The sequence below is a fragment of the Lonchura striata genome, chromosome 2 (genome assembly GCF_046129695.1).
Source record: "Lonchura striata isolate bLonStr1 chromosome 2, bLonStr1.mat, whole genome shotgun sequence".
Taxonomy (NCBI): Eukaryota; Metazoa; Chordata; class Aves; order Passeriformes; family Estrildidae; genus Lonchura; species Lonchura striata.
Window position 1 is genome coordinate 100,638,121 of NC_134604.1, and position 25,685 is coordinate 100,663,805.

At 37.2% G+C, this 25,685-nt stretch overlaps 2 protein-coding genes across 3 annotated transcripts in view; one reads left to right on the top strand and one right to left on the bottom strand.

Moving 5' to 3' along the window:
- CTPS2 (CTP synthase 2) overlaps positions 1-4,740 on the bottom strand; it is a 57,019-nt gene extending 52,279 nt beyond the window's left edge. Inside the window, exons 1-4 of one of the 2 annotated variants that reach the window (XM_021532338.3) lie at positions 4,597-4,740; positions 2,957-3,162; positions 1,439-1,609; positions 1,071-1,171 (exon numbers count right to left, since the gene is read on the bottom strand). In XM_021532338.3, the coding sequence (XP_021388013.1) occupies positions 1,071-1,171; positions 1,439-1,609; positions 2,957-3,140 (456 nt within the window). In that variant the 5' untranslated portion in view covers positions 3,141-3,162; positions 4,597-4,740. Of the gene's footprint in view, positions 1-1,070; positions 1,172-1,438; positions 1,610-2,956; positions 3,163-4,247; positions 4,500-4,596 lie in introns of those variants that run through there. The other variant, XM_077781618.1, reaches the window with a different exon arrangement.
- Positions 4,741-4,939: 199 nt separating this feature from the next.
- Positions 4,940-23,795, top strand: SYAP1 (synapse associated protein 1). The gene is made up of 9 exons (XM_021532335.2): positions 4,940-5,154; positions 8,250-8,368; positions 10,611-10,677; positions 12,061-12,134; positions 12,427-12,566; positions 14,102-14,247; positions 18,086-18,144; positions 19,104-19,248; positions 20,688-23,795. The coding sequence occupies exons 1-9, from the start codon at positions 4,947-4,949 to the stop codon at positions 20,813-20,815; spliced, it is 1,086 nt and encodes a 361-aa protein (XP_021388010.1). The 5' UTR covers positions 4,940-4,946; the 3' UTR covers positions 20,816-23,795.
- The last annotated feature ends 1,890 nt before the right edge of the window (positions 23,796-25,685 follow it).

Genomic DNA, 25,685 nt, shown 5'->3' on the forward strand with positions numbered 1-25,685 from the left:
AATGTTACAATTATTTTTAGAGTACTAAAGAAAAATAATTTTATCAGGCTGGAGGTTTAAATGTAACAAAATACCAAAAAAACCTTAAAAACCCCAAAACAAACAAAAAAAAAGGTGAAAAAACTGTAGTTAAAGTACTGATATGACCATCTCTTATTAATGTTTTTGTGCAACTTTTGTATTTAATTTTTCATATTTTTTAAAATGAAATATTTGACTCCCACTGTAAATATCATAAAAAGATCTATAGGTATATTGGTAAGCGTATTTCAATCAAGGCAGATTCTTCTGCGTAAGAAATACTGAGTAATTCTGTTGCTGGGTCACAAAGCTGATGGTACTATTGATTGCAGTAGTCACTTCTGGCATTAAATCTGTGACATCTTCTGTCAAATTCTCAACTATAATCTTTTTTCATTATTTACTGGTGTAATAGTACTACAAGCAATTACTGGCTTTCATCCAGCTGCCTCAGTGGCCTACTAAGGGTGGGAAAACCACTTGTTTCCATTGTGCAGAACATCAGCAAGTTAAGTAATTAACAGAGTTGCCACCAAAGATCTCAAGGACAACATCAGAAAGTGGGAAACTAACTTACACATTGTTTAAATATATTCTCTTAAGCATGACCACAAGGAACAAGATGAATACTTGAAGTTCTATGGAAGCTGGAATGTTAAAGCTCTCCTACAGATCACAGGAGACTTCAGGTATTACACAAGTTTTCTCAGTACTATTAACAGATAAAGCTTCAGTCAAACATCTGGATCTTGAAATAGACAGTTCACATTACACTAACTGCTTTAATTCTCTAAGTTCAAGGACTCTAAAGAACCTCAATTTCAGACGTATTCTAGAGTGGATTTAGTCAAGTTAATGGAAGCTGTAGAGAATCAAGACCAAGCATATCCCTTTAGGAACAAATTAAATATAGAATGTGGTTTTGAATTTCTGCTCTCCAATAAAACTTCAGTCTGACCTTTTTATAGTAAGGAGCAAAGAGAAAGCAAACGAGCTTATTGTGTTCACTGTAGATACCTAAAAGGACACCTAAAAGGTTCCATACTTACCTCAATTACACAGATTTGTGGCTCTTTTTTGTCATCATCCACAGGAACTTTTGCCTGATTCATTACCCATTCCTGAACTGCATCAGTAATGTGTGGAACAACTACAAAACAAAACCAAAGGCAAGCACAGCTTACTTTAGGTACATACACTCATTTTTGAATGCAAAAGGGGTAAAGTGAACAGAAAGCCAAGAAGAAACTACTAAGACCTTTCTGTAGTTCTCCTATCCTTGAGCCCAGGAATATGTCCCTACCTTTTGGAAGGGAGAAAGGAGTAAGGTGATGGAGCAAGAAGCAGCCTGTTCTAGCTGATCCCTTCTTTTGTGAAGGCTGAATGGACTAGTATCCCACAAAATTAAAAATATTACCTTGAACGGTTTTTCCCAGATAATCACCATGTCTTTCTTTATTAATGACATGCTGATATATCTTTCCAGTGGTGATATTGTTATCTTTATAGAGACTGATGTCCAAAAATCTCTCATAATTTCCCAAATCTAAGTCAACTTCTCCACCGTCATTTAATACAAAAACTTCACCTGAAAAAAGAAAGCAAAACAGACAGAAAAACAACAAAATAATCAGAAATTATTAAGCATACAGCAGGAATACCACAGACATCTTAAAACAGAAGAAAGAAAATTAAATTATATATGACAACGACACAACAGTAAAGTCCATACTGCAACCCAATTTGAATAGTCATTCTGTATGACTTAATATCTAAGTCAGTTTTACATCTAATATCCATCTCTCAGATACATATAGTTTTGCAAATAAAATGTAAGTTACATTGCCAAAATATTGAAGTAACATAAATATTTAAATAGCATTTCAACAGCAGAATAATCCTTCACTGAAAGAAAACAACCTCTAGGAATCGTAAATCAGCAACAAATAAAATATTAATTTACTTGCAGGAGAGAAAAACCATGCTTTCATAAGCAGGAATTATTATACATATTCAAAGTATTTCATATAAATTCTTGTTGATTGGATCTAGTTTAATGATTGAGGCTTTGATCAGAAGTAAAGTTATGATGAACAAAACTGCTTCTTCAAACGTAATCACCATTTCGGAGTCAGTTGTTTCAGTATATTTGGTTCACCATGTCCACAGAAAGGGTTATTTCTGACCCTGAAAAATCCACTTAAATACCCTTCAGGTATTTAATACCCTTTTCTCAGCCCTCTAAAGTGTCTCTAAATTCTGAATCTAGTCAACTTCTGACAGAACTCAAGTTACCAGATCTTGAGGTAAGCCTGGAAAGCTCTTCAGAAAAACTGTATATGTTTTGTCATGACCCAATAAATCAATGGCAAAACAAGTTACATTACTAATGCAGAAAATAAAATGTGGACAACAGAAATGTATATCCCATCAAAGCACAGCACTCCAATTCAATAAATTTAGGTTCTCTAAGCTTCACTAATGTTTTTGGCTAGATTTTTTTACTAAAACGAGAAATTAAGGCAACTCTAATGAAAGCACTTATATCAGAAGGCACTGATACCCACAGAACAGCATTCTCAAGTAACTCTTAAGGACTTAAAATTACAAGTAAGTTTCATAGCACTATTTATAAAGGGGTTTTAATCAAGTTGAACTGAAGACAGCATTAACTGAACAAGTCATGCAGCTAGGATTTTCCTAGTAAAGTGGTATTTTATAGAAAGGAAGCATCTGCTCATAACAGTATCTTCAAAAAAACAGGCTTCTGTTTCTTAACTTAGAGCAGACAGTGTCCTTGAGAACACAGAGTAAGCAATAAACTTTCAAAATAATGATAAAACAGGTTGTAAACACCATACTATTGGTTAAAAAAAAATCACATTCTTATAAATACAAATGTTTACGTGTAAGAGAATAACACTTATCTTCATACCATGTTCATATGGTGAAAAGGTTCCAGCATCTATGTTTATGTAAGGATCAATTTTGATTGCAGTGACACGTAGACCACAGGACTTCAGAATGGTGCCAATGCTGCTTGCAATGATCCCTTTGCCAATGCCCGAAATGACACCACCAGTTACCAGGATGTACTTCATTGGAAAATCAGCACACATGCACAGACCTTGAGCTGGAAATCTAAAACAACAAAGATGTACATCTGATGAATGTAAATTCATGTCTGGGAAGATCACACACTCAATCTGTAAAGATCTAAATGGAAATGACCTTCAGCAACATACAATAAAAATTACCATTCTGGAATCTGGGAGCAGGACTCATCTCTCCCAAGTTATACACCACTATATAAGATAACCAGTCTTGTCCCTATCCTAGGTCCTGATGAGGCTGATCAACACACAGAGCTGAGGTATTAATTTGCCGTTCTAGACTGAAAGGGGTGCTGAGTAGCAAATCCATAAAAGGATTTCAAAAACTTTTTACTATTTATACACTTTAGCAAACAAAGGCACCGGTGTTGATCAGATACAAGCTGCATTTTTCCACCCATCTGAAGCAGGATGACACGTATCTCATCTGTAAATGAATTCAATTCCATTCAGGTGGCTGTGGAGGCTAATCACTGAATAGTGACAGCATGGCTTACCTAAAGCAAGAACTCTAGGGCCAAGAAAACCCTTCCTTATTTAAATATCCAATTCATCCAAAACAACAAGCAACAGCACTTAGTTCTAACGGTCCTCAGTATAAATCAAAGCAATTCAGCTGCTGGTATGAAGCAGTAGATACCCAATGAACATTTAAATTCTTCTTTTTATTAAAGTAACATAAATAATGTTTTTTTATTAGATCTTCAGGAGACTGAGTTCAGAAATGGAACAAGGCATGTTATCAATGCTCTTACATTTCTGGTAATAGGAATTAATAAACTATTTGCTTGTCGATATGATCCAAAAGACGACCATAACCATTAAATGCATTTAACTCAGAAGAAAAAGGAACACCAGGGATTAATTTTTCCCTGCCATTTAATATGTAATTCTTTTAACAGCACAGATTTTAAGACTTGGACCCTCTGTTACAGGCTATCCTACCTCTGTTTCAGGCTATTCCTTCAGAACTCAGCCAATTTAGCTGTCAACACTAACATCATAAAACATCTGTCATTTTCAAAGCTTTTTTAAGGAAAACAAAGGGGATAATTTCAACAACAGGATAAATCTTGCGTACATGCCACTTTATAATTCTTAAATCTTGCTTACAGAAACCAAAATGAAAAGTTTGCTGTGATTTGAGCAAAAACGGCGTTATCCCAGCAGCTTCAGGAAACGTGTTTACTTGAAATAGGTACAGAGAACTGCAGGGTCTCTGCAAGTACAACTGCAAGTCACTTGTAAAAGATGAAGGAAATAGAGTTAGGGGAGGGAGCGCTGAAAGCGAATACTGGAAGAAATCTTTTTGCGGACAAGTGGCACACGAATTACTCCGTCCAGCCTTATCTACAGGAGCTGCCGCCTCCAGCAGGGATTTGCGGGCGCCGCACCCCAAACGTGCCGCGCCGCGGGAGCGCTCGGGGCGCTGCGGCCGAGCGGGGAGAGGCCTCAGACTTACGGAGCTGCTAAAGGCGGCTGCTCCCACCGCAGCCCGGCAGCGCAGAGCAGGAGCGCCGAGCCCGAGCGCACCGCCGGCGGGCCGGGGGGACACAGCGCCCGCAGGCACCGCGCCTCCGAGCGGGGCGGGCGAGCAGGGCGCACAGCGGCCGGCACCACCCCTCCGGGCCACCCCTCCGGGCCAGCCGCGGCGCGGCAGGTGCCGCCGGCCCGCTCCGCCCGGGCCCCGCTCCGCCCGGGCCCCGCTCCGCCCCTGGCGGCGGAAGTGGCGCTCGCGGAAGCGGCGGCAGCGGCCGCCCGCGGTTCCGCAGCGGCGCCGGGCCGGCGCAGCGCGGCCGCCGCCCCGCAGCCATGTTGCGCGGCCTGGGCAGCTGGCTGGGGCTGCAGCGCGCCGGCGAGGAGGCGCTGCTGCCCGCCGGCCGCGGCAGCGGCCCCGCGGAGCAGCAGCAGGACCGCGGCGAGGAGGAGGAGGAGGAGGAGGCAGCGCCGGCCGGGCAGGAGCGGGGCGAGCTGCAGGGGGACTCGGAGGCGCTGCTCAGCCAGGCCAAGGGATTCGGCAGTGAGTGTGCCGGGGCCGCCGGCTTTCAGATATGAGCTAAGGAATCAAGGCTGCGAAGGGCCTTTCGTTGTCGCTTCTTTCAGAGCTGTTTCTAAAGGAGCAGCGTTTCTTAAGTATCTGTTCTGTTGGCACTGTGGGAGGAGGTCTGTGTGTACAGATCTGTCTACGTAGAATAATGTACTTCCATTGCACTGTAGGCGTTTGTGTTCTTTTCATAGGAAAATAATGGTGCTTGATGGTTTTGTTGAACATGTCTTGGAATCACAGAATGGTTTGGGTTAGAAAGGACCTTGAAGATAATATCATTCCAACCCCCCTGCTGTGCCTGCTGGGCCAGGCTTAAAGCTCCATCCAGCCTGGCCCTGAACGCTGCCAGGGATGGGTGAAGCTGTAATTTGCTATAAGTAGAATTCCTGCATTGCTGTAGTGAGTTCTTGGATATAATTAATCCATAGTATAGACCTATACTCTAATTACTAAAGTTTTGTTTTAAGGAAGGGGTTTGGGTTTTGGTTTTTTTTTTAATTGATGCTCTGAAATTCTGGATCAGTATGATTTGAGCTGATTCTGTACTGTGCATTGTCTTGAGCAACCAGAATTGCAGCAGTTTAGTCTGTGTAGTGTGCTCAAATACCTGTCTAGTTGTGGTAAATTGATACTAACCTGCTGCTGACTCTGATTATTCTAATCTGCAAACTGTTCAGGAAGGAAAAAGGAATTTGAGTTTCAGAGGAAAAATAGGTATTGACTGTTATCTATATAAAGATCCATTCCATAATTTGCTCTGTAAATGAAAATTTGATTTAGTGTTCAATGGGTCCATTGTCTGTGACACCAGAATAGATTACGGTGGAAAGGCTTTCTTGCTGTTTTAACACATAATCCTAGAAACCTCTGCATGGACAACAATCTGGGTAGCTGTGTAAAAAGAATCTCCTGGCAGATAAAGAATTTTAGTGGTAAAGCAGAAGCCTTATAGACATGATTTTTGCTCATTATCATGCCATTACAGAAATTATGAGCATTTTGCCAGTGTGAATAATAGAAGTATTGCTAGATACATATTCTTAATATAAGCATACACTTGTGAGATGGAAGATGAGTTTTTTGGTCATTTGAAAGTGTTATTTTCCACCACAAATTCTGTTTTTCTAAGGCTAAGTACCACCTTTTCTGCAGTTTTATAAATAAAAAGCTTTTTGCTCTTCAGCAGTTTCAGGACTGGCCAAAACCACTTTATGCAATAATGCCAGAATGTCACCAGACAGCAAATGTCTCTGCACATTTTGCACCTAGAACTGTTGCATACAGGAGAGGTTCCAGGGATACATGAAACAACCAATAAAAGCTGGTGGGGAGTAAGCAGTCCAGTAGGTTGCTGTTTGCTCTCATAAGAGGAATAATGTATTTGTCTATGTCTAAAATATAGAACTTAACCTTTTTTTACTCCTGAATCATGTGGTGGGTTATAAAGCTTGATAATGGGTATAAAAGATGCTAGTAAGTACTTGAAGGATGTTTGGTTACCACCATTCTGTGACTTGTTACAGATAAAAAAAGTTACACATAAAAAATTGTCTTAGGGCTTGGCTAGACCTCTGCATATTTTGGTATTGATTTGTGATATCATTACAAGAGAACATTTTATCCAACCCAGAGAATAGTCAGCTTTCCAAGAAGTGACATCAGTGTTCCAAACTAACTCGTTCTACCACGGGCTAACAACCATGTGTTAATTTTTATTTTTTTTTTCATTATAAGATTATTTTTTACATTTCTAACCCATAGGGAAATAGTATTTTTTGAGAGTCCTTGAGAAGGAGGGTGGTCATTTGTTTGAAACTGAAGTGCTGGGATTTGGTGGGTTTTTTTTGTGTTGGTTGATTTTTTTGACAACTCCTGTATAAAAGGCAAAGGTGATTCTGCATAACTCTATGTATAAATATGTGACTTCTATTGAGCTGACTACCAAGCAGTACTCCAAGGTCCCTTTCTGCAGGGCTGCTCTCCAGACACTCCTCCCTCAATTTACACTCATCCCACATGCAGAATCCAGCATTTCTTCTTGTTAAATTTCATGCCATTGATGTTTGCCCAGATGTTCCAATCTATCTAGATCTCTCTGCAAGTATTTTATTTACCATGGCACTGACACAGTGTATGTACTGGAACTGAGGTACTGCAGTGAAATGCAGTCATTCAGGTATATTAAGTGCTTCTGACATCATGCTATCTGAGAAATAGTACCAATGTTTTCAAATCTTGTCTGTAAGCTGGTACTTGATGTTTCTGAAGGTTTATTACATACATCTTGCTTCTTGCAAGATGCTTCTTGCACATTTGTTCTCCTTATTTAAAATAGAATAATATGGTGCAGATGGCCATGCTATGTGTATGCAGTTCTTTCCCTGCCACCTCTCTTCAGCACTGTTAACAAAAAGAATGTGAATCTTTGAGAATATTCTTCATTGCCGTTCTGAAACTGTTTTCAGAAAATATGGCTCAGAAAAATGAGTGAACAGGACCACAGTGCTTTTCTTTTCCTAAAGAGAGGAAGATAATGCAAAATAGATAAGGGCAACATCAAGGGCATGCTTCTATGTGAAGACTTTTAAAGGAGGTGTTACCTGCCTGAAATTTTTAATGTATTTGCTGCCTCAGTTTATAAGACTTTATTCTGCATGTTGATTTTCTTAAAAAAAAAAAATCTGTTTTAATACTGTAGCTAAGTTACTTTATGGCTTAATGTCTCCAAAACACTTATATGAAATAGGGAAAGACATTGCTTCAGAAAAGTCATTGGAAAGAAGTATTTCAAGGACCATTAGCAATTTTTGATTTAGTAAACAAGGTTTGTGTATAAATATTTGGTTTGCAGAAAGTTGTAATCATCATCATTAAATAATGCAAACTAGAAAAAGATAAATAGAATTTTAGGAGTTTTTTGTAGGCCACAAGCTGGGTTAAGTTATTTTGAAAGAAACTTTTAAGTAGGTATCCAAACGTCTAAAGAGAAGGTAAAATAAATGTAGAAAGAGAACTGGATGTAAAGAAATCTATTCTCAGGTCTTTGTTTTCTTTTTTGTCTGTGAAAGGTTACCTCTTCAATTTTGCCTCTGCTGCTACAAAAAAGATATCTGAGTCTGTTGCTGAAACAGCACAGACAATAAAGAAGTCTGTAGAAGAAGGAAAAATTGACAGTATCATCGATAAGGTAATTTATTTCTAGACACTTGATCTGAAAGATCTGTTTGCTTGCCATTGTTACAACATGTGGCAAATCCGGCATTTGATAACATTTCTTTAAACTGTCTTCAGATATGTCTTTCAAGATACTCTGCATCTCTTGTCATGATGAATGACGTGACTGAAATGTTTATTCATGGTAGAGTTTCCAAAAAACGGTCACCCTGCTTTTCTCAGTGCTGCACCTGTGTTTGTTCAGTTCCCTCAGGATGTTGATAGACTGGAGAAATACCAGAAGGAAATATGAAAAATGCCAATGTAGGTGGAAGGGCTGAAAGAATTTGAGACAGGCAGTTGGGGACTGGTTTCTTTTTGCCCCATGGTTTATTTAGTTTGAAAAACGAATGAGGTAGCTTGCATCTTATAGGCACCTCTGTGCAGAAGTCAGATTTAGCTTGGTATTGTACATATTGTATCCGAGGACTCTAGGGGTATACAGGTACAGTTCCCTAAGAACCAGTGAGCTAATGAAACACCTTGTTACTTGTTCTTTTCCCCACCCTGACCCTGCCCCGTAGTTCTTACCCTCTGTTCCTGTCTGTCAGCTCCAGTTGCTTAACTTGGGCCAGCAAGTGTTCTTCCAGTGCTTTAAGCCACAAACCTGGCAGAAGGAAAAGAACTAAAAAAGAATAAGTGCCATTAAGTGTTCTGTGGTTGCTATTGAGCGATCTGGGAAAGGAAGGGAAAGGGGACCAATCAAAACCATCCCAGCAGTAGTGGGACTGTACATCCAGGAATGTCTGACACACCCTTTTCCTGCTCCTGTCTCAGACATCCCTTCTGGGGAACTACAGCATTGCCTGCTTATCTTTTTAATACAACAGAATCCTACTTCTTGATATAATTAGTGTTCATGTTGTCTTCCATCAAATTAATTTCTGTTATAATCACAGTTTACATTTTTAGATTGTCTTCATATTTCATAGGCAGTTGTCTATATAATAATAGCAGAGATCTATTTCCTTCTACAGTAATATCAGTCTAATGTAATTTTGATATACATCAAAGGGGAAAAATCAAGTAACAAGCTCATTTGTTAATTTAATACACTAATAATAATGCTTCTAAGAAACTGTAGCTAAGTACCTACAGCATATTTTATGCCAAAAATACAATTTTTTTTTTTTCTGTAAATGTTTTAGAGTAATATGAATTCCCCATTTCAATTAATCAGTATTGCATACAGGAGAAACAAGATTATACCTGTATCATCATGAAGCTTTCTTCTTACACCATATAAATTGTTTTATTCCATAAGTAGGAAGAAATTAACATAATTTTAAACCAGAAGAAACCACAATATAATGGTATAACTGACACTACTATAGTTCTCTCACTGGTAGTAATCTTAATTTCAAATACTCAGTTGCTGAAAGGAAAAAAGTAAGAAATTTATCAGGATTTAGCTGGAAACCTCTGTGCATTTTGGCAAGTTGTTAATCCATAGACCTCACTGTATAAAAGTTGTATTTTTGTGAGTGGTTTAAGTATTCATTTCTAGCGTTATCTTTTTTGCCTCTGCTTTCAAACACAGAACATTTGCATTCTTAGTTCTAGATTATGGCATACCAAATTCTGTGACCATTCTCCATTTTTAAATTCTAAATTCAACATTCTAAATTTTAAATTCTAAATTCAACATAGGATATTTCTAAATATGATTTTTAAAATGAAAATTTGTCAACAACAGAAGTGGAGAAGTTCTTTTGTTTCAGCTAAGCACGTGTTCTGAAATGCAACTTTACAATTCTGAAAGTCCAATTTCTTGCCATGGATATATTTCTTAGGCAACTCTTGAAACTTCTGTAAGGCCAAGAGTATCTCTAACTGTTAGTGCTTTAAAAACATGTTTAAATAAATCTAAACAGTATGCATTGGCTGAATTTTATACAGTGAGACAGTAAGTGGATGTGCATAGTATGCCAATTCAGATTATCAGCTAAGATTCTCCTTTTTTTCCGCGTCCCCTGAAATGGATAAAACTATAAATATAATTTTGAAAGCATACAGAATAGTTTTAAATGCAAAATCAAATGTTTCAGTAAAAGGAAGTGTATGACTGACATGAGACACCTTTAACTAACAGGAAGGGCCACCGTGTATATAAGAATATGCACGGGATTTTAAAGCACCTTCTGACTGAACATAAAACAAGAAGAGTGAATTTTAATTTTTTTTTTTTTATTGTGGTTCCCTAATTTTTATTTTAGACAATTATTGGAGATTTTCAGAAGGAACAGAAGAAATTTGTTCAAGAGCAGCAAACCAAAAAATCTGGTAATGTATGCTTTTCTTGATGATGTCTAACATCCGATAAGTGAAACCGTGCTGAAAGCTGGATAATTGAGCTCTATCTAAAACTAATCTATCAAAACACTATTTAATGAAATACATTAAGTTATGACAGAACTTAATGCACGTGGTGGAATAGGCAGATTTAATTTTTAAGTGAGGTTAGTGTTACATTATGTTGTTGGTTTAGACTTGCTTTTTAACTAAATGCTGCTTTGTGAAATAAACTCAAAGATCACTATGCTAGCAAAGTTGTTTTCTCACATTGTGTCTCATCATTGACTTTTATCTTTTTAAATGTATTACCTGAATGCAATAATTTCTGACAGTTTGAGTATGTAGTGACTCTGTTAATCTTTAAAATGTGCTGGTTTAAAATGGATTGTGATAAAATATTTCATGGTGTTTTTAGTTAGTGTGTTAGTCTTGTTTCTATTTGCAAGATTGTTTATGGGATTGTGTTGACTCTATTTCTGTTTTGTCTGTTAGTAAACTTAGGATTCTCTTAATGTATTTCTAAAAGTTCATGAAAATAGGTACCTAGATTGGCCAAAGGAGGAGTGACAGATGCCTGACTGAAAGAAGCATGAGCATCTGATGTGTAACCGTGTGGGTGAAAGATCTTACTGGTATCAGCTGCACAGGCAAATAAGTGTTTAATATTAGTTTAAGGGCACAAGAATTCTTCTTCTGCTACAGACGTGTCATAGTGTCTCTGTAGGCTGAATTTGCATTGACAGTGAAGAGATTGATAAATATCTGTACCTCTACAATAGTTTATTTTCCTCTCTCTACAGCCCAAGTACAGTTTGAAAGTATCTGCATAAGTATATAAAGCAGCTGAACTGGAGTAGGCTTACTCAGAGTATAACAAGTTGTAATTCATAACAAAATCTTAGCATGTTTCTCCGTTGTTAAAGAATTGGTGTCTTCTGGGTGTAAGTTACTTTGCAAACTTAATTTAGACAAAGTTTGCATATTTTAAGTGGATCTGGAAATACTATTTGCAGGCACTTTAAACAGTTATACAGCACTACTTCAGTTACTAAACTAAGAGGCACCAAATTCTGACTGATGCATGCTACAAAGAAATCCCCACAGATCTATTTTTACAATTACAGAGATCATTAACTAGTTAGTTGTTGTTTTGTTGTTTTGTTTTGTTTTGTTTTTACTTCTGATAAGCAAAGATCTATTCCTAGGGTTTCCCTTATGCCATGGACTTAGTTTAGGAAAAAGACACAATGACTTGGCCTACTGGTGTAACTGCTTACTTTTTTGACATTGTTACCTTATGTAAGGTCTGTTATCTGGAGTGAGTTTTTTTTCAAGTAATATACATGCAGTTATCTTCCTCCTTTCTACTAGAAGCAGCAGTGCCTCCCTGGGTAGATAGCAATGAAGAAGAGACAATTCAACAACAAATACTGGCTTTATCAGCAGTAAGTATTTCATTTCCTGTAAGATTTGAAATGTTCTCTTGGAGAAATTAAAACTGCTGGGTTTTTTATGTAGGTTTATTAAATTATGTGTTTTCAGGATACTTTTGTCTGTCATGACACCAATCATGTGCAAGAGTAAATAGTTCTATCAGTTTCAACTTGAACCAAAGCAGAGCCTCAATATAGTTTTTATTTTTAGAAAGGCTTTACAGATTGCTTTGCTGCTCTTGTGTGTGAAATATGGTGTCCTTTTTCTGATATCATTTAATGGCTACAAATATGTTCTTCAAAGGATAAACGGAATTTTCTGCGGGATCCTCCAGCAGGTGTGCAGTTTCATTTTGACTTTGATCAAATGTACCCTGTTGCACTGGTCATGTTACAAGAAGATGAGCTTCTCAATAGGATGAGATTTGACCTTGTTCCCAAACAGTAAGTAATTTCTGCTGGTAACTGTACCATCGTGCTTTTAATGTGTCTGTAAATACTCATAATTTTTTTTTCCTTTCACTTCCTTTAGTTCTTTATGTTCTTCCTATGTGTATATACATTTTTATGCTAGTGTCTTAACACATGCAGTATTGCATGTGCATTGCAGTTTAGCAATTTGAGGTAAGAAAAAAGTATATCAGTGAGACAGATCTAATAATGATCTGTTGACTTAAGTATGGGAGAGGTCCTCAGTATTACCATGTCCAGTGTGCTAAATTTAATGATTTTTTTTCCCTCCAAAGAAAGGCAAAGGCAACAATCAAAATGTTCAGATCTGTTGGTATAACTGACATCCCAAAAAGGTGATTACAGATAGTCAGAGACCACCCCTGGAGATCTGGTAATAGAATGTGTCACAAAAAAGCAGCAATACAAGCAAGAAAACTGGATTTGGATAGGAAATGAGAAAAGCTCTGTGTTGCAGAGCTTTATTCTGTACCTGTTATTCCTTGTCCAGTCCTAGACTCTGTTCCTAATGCTTATTTCACAACTCAACTTTCTATTTAAGTGGGAGTTCCTAACATTAGTCTCCTCGTCTAAGCATGAAAACAGAAAGAAGATCTCTCCTTGTGACATTCTGTCTTAAATCTCCTCCTTGTATAAACCTTCCCAGCTCCTCATTCTGTTTACCTTCTTCTCTGTTTGAAGATCTGCCCATATTCTCTCATGCTGTCTTCAGCCTCTGGTCATGCTATCCTTGCCTTTTCTACCACATTGCTTAATTTTTTTTCACCTGTTCATAGTCTTGGTCACTGTATGCCTGAATAGGTGTGAAGGTAACTTCATTCTTTCCCAACCTACACAAGTTCCTCCCCACAGATCTTGCCATTTCTGTCTTCTGTGACCCGTGGGTTAAAGTTGGGTCTTGTCTTTCTTGCTGGAGGAATTTCAGAGGGAAATATTACCTGAGACAGGGGATAGTCTCCTACTTACCAGAGCTTGCCATTTCCAAGATGGCAGTTTCTCATTTCTATAGATTCTGTGGATGTGCTGAAAGATGTGCAGATAGTGAAATAGTACTGCTGCAATCTAGGAATGGCTTCTGCCACCACACATGTTCCAGTTCCACCTGATGTCTAGGGAAGATGTAGACAAGTATAGTTTGACAATAATAGAGTGTTTGGCTTAGAGGGGAAGAGAACAGGGATGCTTGGCTTGTTGAGTCTGTTTACATAATTTTTCAGGAGAGATGGAACAAGATAATATTTTTATATACCATGCATTACTGCATGTTGTTTAGCTTTTTCTAGAGCTATAACATTACTATTGTAGGTTCAAGTCAATTGCAAATGTCTTGTGAGAGATCAGAAACTTCTAAAATAATGGACTTTTTAGACTGTGTTACTGTCACAAATTTCTCTTTTAAGATATCACTTAAATATCAGCAATGTCTATTCCTCCTCTCTGCATATTTAATTTTATTTCACTGCTTGATATTCCAGATGTAATAATCAAAATCTGTTTGTTCTCTCTAGTGTAAAGGAGGAAGTGTTCTGGAGAAATTATTTCTACAGGGTGTCCCTAATTAAACAGTCTGCACAACTCACGGCACTTGCAGCTCAACAGCAAGCAGCAGGAAAGGAGGAGGGCAAAGGCAGAGAAGAGGATGGTGAACTGAAAGGTACAGGAAACATTTGTTTTAGCACAGTTCATTAATTTAGTGTAATGCTGTTATCTAAAATCGAAAGAAAAAATTTTAAAACAGGATTAAAATCGGTAAAATAAAAGAGCAGTTTTTTAATGAAAGCCTTCAGTTGCACATATAATACCTATATTCATGTGCAGCACAAATTTTCACAATTTGTATAAGTTTAATTAATTAGCATGTCTAGCAAGTACATCCAATAGGGGAACATTTGCCCTGTAACCCACCCTTGGATCTGCCCCATTGGAGCGCGTCCAAGGATTCTTAGCCCTATATCTTGTTATATCTACAAAGTATTTTATTATTTCAGCCCAGGTGCTAGTGCAAAACAGGATGTCCTTGTTAGAAACTCTTTTTCTTGAAAATAAGACCAAACAATTTCAAGAATGTGGCATAATATGTGAGAAAGGGTAACTACTGTTCTAAAGTGTGAGAAAGTGCTAAAAACTATACAGCTGTATATTAAAAATGTACAAAGCTACAAATATGTTAAAAAAAGCTAAAAATCTTCATGCATCAACAAACGCTCACTGTATACATCAGGTGCCATCGCGTTTTTATGTTGGATTGCTTATTAAATCAGGGCCTCCTCACCATACTTGGTGTCTTTGTGTAGATTGGGGAAGAGGAGGCTCCTGGTGCTTTTAAGCTGTTTTCCACTTTCAGCCATCTTTGTCAAAAGAGTGGAAGTCTCAAGGGGAGAAGTGTTATACTTGGCTTATGGCAGGCAGCTCATGACCATTAGTGTCTTAGGGTGTGATTTTTAACTTGTCACAAAGAAGTAGGAGATACCTTTGGTTTACTTAATCAGACAACAGGTACTAGCCAACCCAGCCAGCTGGCATATGGATTGCTTTTGAGTTTTGCTTATCCCTCACGCCAAACAGAAGTTAGTGAGTGATACAAGGGTAGAACTACTGTGGTGGTGAAGTGCAGGGTATGCAAAGGCCCATAATATATTGTGGAAACAGACAAAAAGGGGGCCAGGAGGCTACCTGGGATTCAGCCTTGAGATGAAAAAGCTGCTTCACAAAGGTGTTTTCAGTTACATTGATCTACAGGTGATTCTTACTGGCCCTCTTACAAACCACTGGACCTCTTTTCACGTTAACAGATTCTGCAAATAGGAATATCTGTGGCTTAAAGAGTATAGAGTAGTTAGTTACTGGCAGAAACACAAAAGATAACCAGTAGCTCATTAAATCTTAGCCTAACCCAGGTACTCCCGCCATCCCAGTAAAACACCTGAAGGATCTTGGCAGGCTGGGTAGGGATTGGGCAGAATGAGAAAGTCTTTTCTGCATCTTGGAATTGTTCTCATATCCCCAATATCAATGAATTGTCATCCATGAAGTCCAGTAATATTTATGTTCTGTTGACACTGTTGGCCTGACTGACAATCAGGTGATTGCTGCCAAGTTAACTCGTTTTTCCACTTTTTTGAATATAATATCTTTCCATATAGGTATTTTTCCTCTTGAATCACCTTTCTTATTTACAGACTTTTTCACAGGTCTTTTGCACAGCTTAGTAGTCTTCTGCACTGAGCTAATGTTACTCAGTTGGGCTTAGCTGCCCATCCAAGGAGCAGAACTTTGGGGTGAAGGGGAGGTTACAGACAGAATTACAAAGCTGGGCTTCCATGTTGCCTATGTGCCTTTGTTGTCAGTTTGTCTCGTGCTTCTCATTAGGTTTTGTTTGAAGTGTGCCTGTGTCAGTCTAGGCAGGGTCCCCATATAGAGGGGAAAAAGTAGTTTTCTCTGAGTAGATTTTGTAGTAGCCTGTCCTGTCAGCATTGTCATCCAAGTAATGCTGACAGAACAGGCAACTCCAGAATATACTGTAGACCAAGAGGCACCAGTTCCCACTAGTTTTAGTCAGGACAGTTGGTTACTGTCCCAAAACTATGGCTGTTTTAACTGGTGTCTCAGCTTTACAGGAGAGATGGCATCTGATCTATTGAACAACAAAAATGTTATGTTTGAGTCATCCAAACCCTTGGAAAGTACCATTCACTCAAAGTGAAAGTTGCTGATTCTAGTAAAATTCCCATTGTGACTAAAGCAAAACATACCTTCATTAAAAAAAAAAAAAAAAAAAAAAAAACAAAAAAAAAAAAAAAAACAGAAAAACTCCATTGTCTTTCTTTTGGCCTGTTGCAGCTCTTCTACAGTTCAAACCACCAGTATTTTATGTGCAGATAGAGTTACTAGTGGCTGCATGTTGTGAAATGGCAAAGTTACATGTACCAGACTGTAGTAAATACATGTTTTGTTTGACTCAGAAATTGCATAGATTTGGGAAGCTCTGAATCATATGTGTTATTTTTGGTTTAAGTAACCTTTTTGAAAGTTTGATTCCCTAATTGGAGGCTAAAACTGGAAGTAATTGCCTGTTGGTTGTTCTTCATAATGTTCAGGGTTCCTTCTTAAAGCTGAGTGTCTATAAAATACAATTGTTAGCCTTCCATTTCTGTGTCTCCTTAGCTGCTATTTTCAGAAAGTTAAATAAGCGTGGTTGATGTGAAAGGAGAAACAAATGGAAGACATTCCACATTCTAGTGTAAAGGCTATATAAGATCTATAAAAAAATGCCAAGTTGTAGCCCTTCTCTAGGTATTGGTAGCTCTGTAGTTAGGCAGTAAGTCACCTTGGGATGGGAGCACACTGCAGTGGAGGAGATGATGCCAGGCCAGTAGTCCAGAGTGGTGCTAATGCTGTGTCAGTCACACCTGTGCAGAGCAGCTGTGTCCCTGCCTGAGAGCAGCAGGTGGGGTCTGAGGCATCTCTCTTGAGCAGCAAACAGTCACTGCCATGTCCTACAGCTTCCCCAAGCAGGGAATGCTGGAGCCTCTTTGGCTGCAGTGTTGGGTGCAGTGAGAGATCCTCTGTCGATAGGAAAGTGAACGAAAGAGAGAAGATGGGACAGAGCAGTGGGCATTGAATAAATGAGCTATAAAAGCAGGGACAGCTACCATTTAGGGAATGATTTTAATTAAAACTGACCTTAATTTTAAAAATTAAACACAAAGAATCAGAAATTGCTGAGTTAGCAGGAAGGATCCAGCTGGGCATCCTGTAGAAAGCAGAGCTGCAAGCTCAGAGCTGCTTTGCATGTTTAAGCAAAGGGAAGCACTTGATCACTACCACAGCCTCCCCTGAATGTTAACTGTTCTTGCAGCCACCTGGCTCTTCATTGTAACTCTTCTCCCCTCAGAGTTGCACAAGGGAAAAAGTTTTCCCTTTACCTGCCAGACAATTGTCTTCCTCGCACCATGCTCTAAATACAGAACACCAAGTTTTTTTAGGAAATTGAGACCATCTTTTAGGGTTTGTTTCTCAGAGACTTCCTTTGGCTGTGTGAAAGGTCAGGCTGCAGAACACTGTTCCCATGTGCCCTTAAGGGTGTGCTAATACGTGTGCAGTCTCGTCTGCCCAAGAGCTAACTGGCACCCATATGAGCAGTAGAACCCAGCCAGGGGAGTTTGAAAACTTCTGTGATAGACAGTGACTGGATTTCAAGTCTATGCATTTGTAACTTTAAAGATCTTGGGATGTCATTTCAAGGGTCAGAGGGATCCTGTCTATTAAGTTTGGAGCCATAATGAGGAAATGGCTTGCTAAATTTGTCTTAATTAAGAATAGAAAATTGTTTTGCTTTGTTTTTGAAAATGGTTCACCTGTGGCTAAATTCAACCTTTAACCACAATGATTCCTTAAAATACAGTATTTCCTTGTATATTTAACAGCTATGCAAATTAAATTAGATTTTTATATATTTAAATGTTATCTACCCTTTTTTTTTCCCTTGATAGAAACAGTACGGCCAAAAACACCGCCTGTTACAATAAAGCCTCAAATAAAATCACAAGAGGTAAAAATGCTGTTACATTTTATCTGGGATTTAGTATGTGAAGCTGTTCCTTAAAAAATAATTATGCATCTTTTTGAGTAAGTTCTGCTATGAAATCATAATAATAGAGTATCTGACAGCCCTAACCTGGTGCTGTTCTGCTGTGATACTAATTTTCAACATATAATCTTGGAACTTATTTTTAGTAGCAGAAGCAGTAGTTTATCTGAAAAATGTTTTTCTTAGTATCCTGCACATTATGATGTGATTTTGCTGTCAAGAGTGAAATTTCCAAAATGTTTGGAGTTGGAAGGTTAGCATTGCATTGAGACATGAGCAGTACCTTCATAAAAATATATCTGTGTGCCATGTTCTGTCCAGCTCTTCAAGCAATGGTCAGGCTGACGTATAAGGAATCTAAATGATGCATTGCAATAGCAACACTGCTTTATTTCACTTTTGCTCAGTACTGCAAAAGCCTTTACCTTAGACACATAATGACCTTTGATCATTTCTGGATTGTAAAATTGGTGCCAGAAAACACTCTTGGCAGAAGCAGAGCTGTGCATTCACTTGCCAATAATATGCAGCAGGCAAAGATTTCCAAAGAACAGTCCTCTCTTAATATTACTTTGATGAAGAAAGCTGTTACTGAGTCAATTTTTTAATATTTATGTCCTGTTCTAAATCACTCAGGAGTTTATTATTGTTTCTGAAGATTACAAACTCAGAATTAAAGTTGTTAAGAGAACACAAAGGCAGCCTAGAATGTAAACCAAATCATTTTCAGTACTGCTATCTAACATTTTTGTTTGTACAAAAATACTTGTAAGGAAAAGTAGCCTATAAAGAAAAATAGTTGTGAGAGTAATGCACTTCAGTTTAGCCAACTCTAGTTAAAAGCAGTCATGAGTGAAAGTATGTATGGTGACTTTTTTTACCCTGTCTGGATAAATTTATACTGAAGTGTCTTGTTGCAGGATGAGGAAGAGATTTCCACAAGCCCAGGTGTATCAGAATTTGTGAGTGATGCTTTTGATACCTGTAATCTGAATCAGGAAGATCTAAGAAAAGAAATGGAACAACTAGTGCTAGACAAAAAAAAAGAGGCTTCAGTGGTAGAAGGTAAAGCTACTATTACCTCTGTTTCTTACAGGCTGATTTAAAAGAAAATAAAAAAGTTGTAAATCAATATGGAAACATAGATCTGTGACCGTTTTTTCCAAAGTGTATGAAACAACCTTCAGTGAGATACTGTAGAAATTAATGGTAATTTTCACCATGGTTAAACCACCTCTTACAAAGAATGTTAACTGTGAGTGGTTTAAATCTAAAGACCCTAAGAGTTTTAGGACACTCTTCTATGAAAGTGAGTGTGGGGTATTTTTTTCTTTTTATCTCCTCCTTTCTCTTTCATAGGTTCTTCTGCATATGAATTGTTTTCTTTAATTTACATCCTTGTAGGTCAAGTATGGTATTTGAAAATCAGGCTCTGTTTTCTTCTTTTGGCACCAGCTAAAAAGGCAACATTTGCACCATATTATGTGCTCAAAGAGACTTCTGCCTATAAAGGTTTATAGGCATTTGGAACAGTTAAAATTTACCAAATAGTTCTGAGAATGATGATAAGAAATTAAGTGGAGCTCATTAATTAAAATAATTCAGAAGAACTAGTTTCAGTGTAAAGAGCACAAAAACAGCCTGTGATGATACAACTCTAGCCATACATAATTTACTTTGACAACACTTGAATGTGTAGATACTTACCACAAAATTTGCAAAATTTTCTTGGAATGTGCTTTGGATTTTCTTGCATCTAGTTCTTCGATGAAAGTGTTTCAATAGGTCATTAATGTGTTACTTGTTCAGAGAAATCTCAGCTGGCCCGAACTGATTTGGACTCTGGAATTGCGAACGTTCCTATGCAGGCTGAAGTACCAGCCAACGTGGAACACATCAAACGCCCATCTCCTCCCCCACACTCTTGCCTATGATAGGCAGAGCTAATTAAAACAGAGATTAACAACACAAGAATGCCATCTGACTAATTTTTTGCCCTGAAGTATGAAATATGATTACCTTTAACCCTGATTAAATGAGCTTGCCTAGCTACAAATGTCAGTGAGGAGAGTACCTTCTTCTCTGTTTTAAATTAGCCACAGTATTTGATCTTGATTTCTTTTTTCCATGACTGTATATCCACACTTTTACAAACTTTATTTTTTTATGGAGATTTAAAATTGCAAAGGGATATTCAACTGGAAGTAGAGTGAAAGACTGTAGAAAATTATCTTGCAAAGGGACACTCATGACTTTGCTGTGTATTTGCTCTTTATATTTTTATTATAGTATACATATAGGAATATAGCTTTTTATATTAATTAATTCCTACTTGTGATCAATAGGAAGGTGAAATTTCTGAAGTGCCTCTTGTTTCTAAGGAGAACAGTCCATAAAATATAGGAGATAAAAGAGAGATTCAGTACAAATTCATCTAGTTTTATATAAATAAGCAACATGCAACATTATCTGTTAAATTCTTACACATCATTTGTCTCTTTTAGAAGAAACTGCTGATTGGGAAAAGGAATTACAACAAGAGCTTCAGGAGTATGAGGTGGTGACAGACTCAGAAAAGCGTGATGAAAACTGGGATAAAGAAATAGAAGAAATGCTGCAAGAAGAAAATTAAACATTTTCACAAAATCACTATAACCAAAGCTCTTTTGGAGGACTGACATGGATTTCTGCTTTCTTATTTTGCTTACAAAAATATCTTCAGAAGACATAAAAGAATCTAAAGTCATTATAATTCCATATGGGAATATGACCAGTATTTCTGTTCTTTATATGAGCAGTTTCTGAACTTCTATATTCTTCAAAAGAAAAAAAAAAAAAAGGGGAGGCAGATACTGCAGGTTATAATTAAAAGTGATAACATTAATACATGAAGCAGTGGTTCAGTTTGAAGCATTTTTAGGTGATCAAGAAGCTCTTCAAAGAGATTTCTAAATTTAAGAACTGCAATTTTTTTGTCTACAGCCTTCTATTTGGGATGTAAAAATGGATGTTGTAAGTAACTTAGTCCTTGGCAGCAAGTCTCTCTTGATATTTGCACTCTGATTCCTGTATAATCTGTAAATGTGTACTATTTTTAAGGTACTTATAGTTGGTAGATTTCACATGTATTTAACTTCTTTAATGTATGTAGCCAAAGAATTTATAGAAAAACCTATCAAATAGCTTTCAAGGATTTAGTGAAACATACTAATGCAGACTCCAAAAGAAGCTGGTTATTTATCAGTTAGGCAGCAAACATTTAAGCATTTAAATTAGTAGAGTTAGTAACTGCTTGAATTAAATTTGGGTTTGTTAATCATATTGATATACTGCCTTTCCCCACATAGAGAAATGGTTTAATGCATTCTTTCTGCAGAAGGGTGTTATGTTTCCATTTAATTTTACTGTCTAAGCTGAGAGCAAATTAAATGCTTCTCCTTAATTTTAAGTGCTGAAACATTTATGTGAAAACTTCCACTGGTTTGGACATCTTTATTAAATATTGTAAATATGTATAAAATTGACTCATTTGTTTGGAGGGAGGGCAATGAGGAGTAAATATGCTTCAGACACAGATTTTTAAAATACACTTTTTCACAGTGCTTAAGACAGAATTTAAATTTAAAAATAGGGTTTTTTTTCTCTAAAAGGTTTTTGATTCTTCATAGCCATCTGGATGTTTCATGTAGTTATACCATTAAGTGAGTACCTTTATGTGTAGATAAATGAAAATTGTATTAAATTTTCAGTTCAGTTTGCCATCTATCTCATAAACTTCTATAACAAAGCATTCATGAAATTCCAAATACAAAAGAAAATGGGTAAAATTAAGTAGGTCGGAGCCATTAAGCACATAATTGAATTATAGGCATGTTACATACAGTAAGCTGTGTCTTAATGACATAATTCTGCAGAAAACTTTTGTAAAGAGACTGAAGAGATTATATCTGTAATTACTCAGTCAATATTCATCCTGTGGGAAATGAAAAGACCTAAGTAGTTTCCACTGCTGTTACTGTAAGAAAGGAATATTTTAAATTGTCTCATTAGCAACTTGGACAGAAAGTTCTCTATTTCTTGCTATGGAAAAGGAATTGTTTTAAACCTGCATACATTTGGCTTCTCAAATAAGTTCATTGCCATACACTTTTTCAACTTCAAACATTTTAAGCACAATTTGTTTAAGGTTTTTCACTTAGTTTACAGATGCAAGGTAAGTCATGGTAAATAAGATGTACTTAAGGAGCTTTTATATCTGGGATTAATTAAAGACGACAAAAGTTAAATCTGTTATTCTTATAAAAATAAGTGTATTCACAGCTCAGTGCTTACTGACAAATACAATTGCTGTAGATTTAAGCTGGAGATACTAGGATCTCTCTACTATACAGTTTGACATGATGCCTTCTAAAAAATGGGTAATTCTATTCTGATAGTGACAAATATTCCCTGGATGACAGAGAGCTCCAAAATCACTGCTCCAAAAGTCTGCTTTCTTAAAAACAAACCTAATCATTCCTAATGATTTCAGGTGTATGATGGCCTTACTTGCATGGGGCTTGTACATCAAGCCTGATCTTTCTTTTCATGTAATCATAACCTATATAGTGGTCATAGATATTAAATTCCTTTTCTCATAAAAGATGGTTCCTTCATATAAAATTTTCATTTTTCCCTTTTTGTGAAAAGCAAGTACATATATAAAATAAAAGAAACCAACCCACTGATTAAATTTGCATTTGAAAAGACAGTAATGTAGCAAGGCTGAATCTGACTTGAGCTCTTGATATTTAAAGTCTCTTATCAAAAGTCATATTAGTATTTTCAAATCTGGGTATCTGGTCTAAAGCTGGGAAACTGAAGTAAATTCTCCATAATCCTGCATTTTTCAGGCCTGGCCTATGCCTTTCATTTAGGTAAGTGCTATAAGTGCCTAGCAGTTCTTATTATGCATGGGAAGAGGGAAAGCTTCTGCGTTCTATTGCCACATGAGAGGAACACAAGTAGCCCTTTTCATGTTCATGATGAATTTTGCATGCCTTTGTACCCAAATGTGTCATAATAGTATATTACATAAGCAGGAGTGCTGGTCTTTTCTTAACAACATCATTCCAAGCACTGGGATGGTACAGATGCTAAAATCCAGCCAAACAGTGCTACAAAATCAGTGACAAAATGAAACCAAAAATTAATGTAAATAACAGCATCCTGTGGATACAGTGTGACAGAAGCATTGAGAAGAACCAACAACAAAATAAAAGATAATCAACAAATTTTCTTGGAAGACAAACTTGCAGATTTTTTAATTAACTTTTGGGAAACAGGGCAAAAATCACCCAGGAATCATGTAGGTTAACTTAGAATAGTTCTGAGATACCAGCAGCTCCAGTTATTTTGTGCACTGAACAATCATATTCAGCTATTAGTTTATAATTCCAGTTGATGTTATTAATTCCTGTATGGAATTTTTAAAATTTAATAATCTGTCCTGGAGGAAAAGATCGTAAAGTCTGCGAATAAGAAAAGTGTAGTGAAAAGTTCCCCTACGTTTTTATTTGACCACTTACAGATGATCTGTTATCAAAGTTAATAAAATTTTTCAGTTTCCTGAATTGCTTTAGTAAACGTGTAATTTTTTTAGGGGTTTTTGCCTCAGTATTTTTTTTCCTTGCTGTGTGGTGATCTTGGTGGTCAGTGGGGTGATGTGTGTAGTACTGACATGCAGGATGTCAGTTTTAACCTCATGCATTTAAGTAACCCTATGTGCAGGAGTGTGTTGCTGGACTCTGAGATGCATCCTTGAACTGTTGGCCACTCACATATTATTGACTTTTACTTTGCAATATCTATTGCACAGAAAGGAGCAAAGTGTGTCTGGTTACTTCTCTGTGCACTGCCAAGCAGCAGCAGCCACATCAGGCCCTCAGTCCCAGGGCTGCATCAAGAATGTGGTTGTACCACTGATGCCTTTTTCTCTAGTCCTAAAAATACAAGCCAGACACAGGGTGATAAAAAGGGTGATCCTTTGTATAAGGATCCGTGGGTGCACAGCTGGTTATGTGGAAAACACTGAAGATGCATACCCTGCAAGACGCTTACACAATTTTTATAGATCTCGTAAATTGGCATATCTGACAAGAGTCCTGCAATTAACAACTGACCTGGTGAAGTAGTCCCCCCTAGTTCTAGTACCTTCTAAATTCTCTTCACCTGCAGTGGGAACCAGGCCCTATTTACAAAGATATGCCTCAAAAAGCTGGTTTCAACCTTGGTTTCTAAGGAGAACTAAGATGGCATAGGGGTTCCTGGAATTTGTTTTGTCTTCCTGCCTAGGAAAATGCTGAAGCTAAGCTACAATAAGAAGCTACAAATACATGTGTAAAGAATACAGACAATAGATAAAAGAAGAAAAGTAAAAACCAAAACCATTTACCACCCTGATAACGGACTGCGTTTCAATTCAGCAGAAGTCTACAAGATGTATTCTCTGGCCTGACACTCTTTATGTCTCAGTAAGAGCTGAGTGATATGTCTGTAACAGCAGTACAGTAGCCTAGCCTTAAATAACATTACCCATTACATTTTTCTTCCAAAATACTAATTTTCAATGCTTTTCTCCTTTGTGCTAAACATTTGGATTGTTTGTGTGTGTTCGATCATCATTCTAATTTTTGTAACAAAATGGCAAGTCAATTAATTTATTGGTGTATTTTCTGTATATATTACAGTTAACTATTGGAGAAAACAACAATTTCTGCAAAAATACCAGAGGACATACATGGCTCTGTTTTATTCTCAGTATAGCCCAGCATTTCCTATAGATCAAGACCGTGCATATATATAAATGCAAACCCACATGTATTATAGTATCTAAATATATTAAAGAAATTATGATGTACTTTTCAGCTGTTACTTTGAACTAGATACCACTGAGAGACAAGGGGCAACCAAAATAATTAGCATTAGTTTGTCACGCTATCATTTGTAATGAGATTACTCTCTGTAGAAATGAAGGACAAAATCACTTGCTTTGTTTCCTAAAAGACTGGTTTTCATTATGGACAGGTTGAGGACACTTTTCTTTGCTAATTCAGGAATTCATGAATCTATGACAAACCTCTCCAGATAAACTTGGGAGATATAATTAACCCAAAGCTGCATAGGAAAATAGGTTATTTTGTCTTGGTGTGGTTCTGGCAAAGTAGGGAAAGACACAAAAAATGCCTCTAGTTAGTTAAGGGCTGTATATCAAATTCAAAGAATAAATATTTGATGCCTTCTGATATATGATGCTCTAAAGAAAACCATGCTTAGTGTTTTTTTTTTTTACTTGTCTACCTGCATAAAACCTTAATTCTGAAGTTGCTTTTATTTATTTCTTCTTGTGGCTGGAGTTTCCATACACAAATGTGAAGGTTTAGGTGCCAGATAAAACTGCTGCTTTTCTGCCTTTCCTCTCCTTTCTGATTAAACCCATTTACATCACAGTTAAATAATGGCCA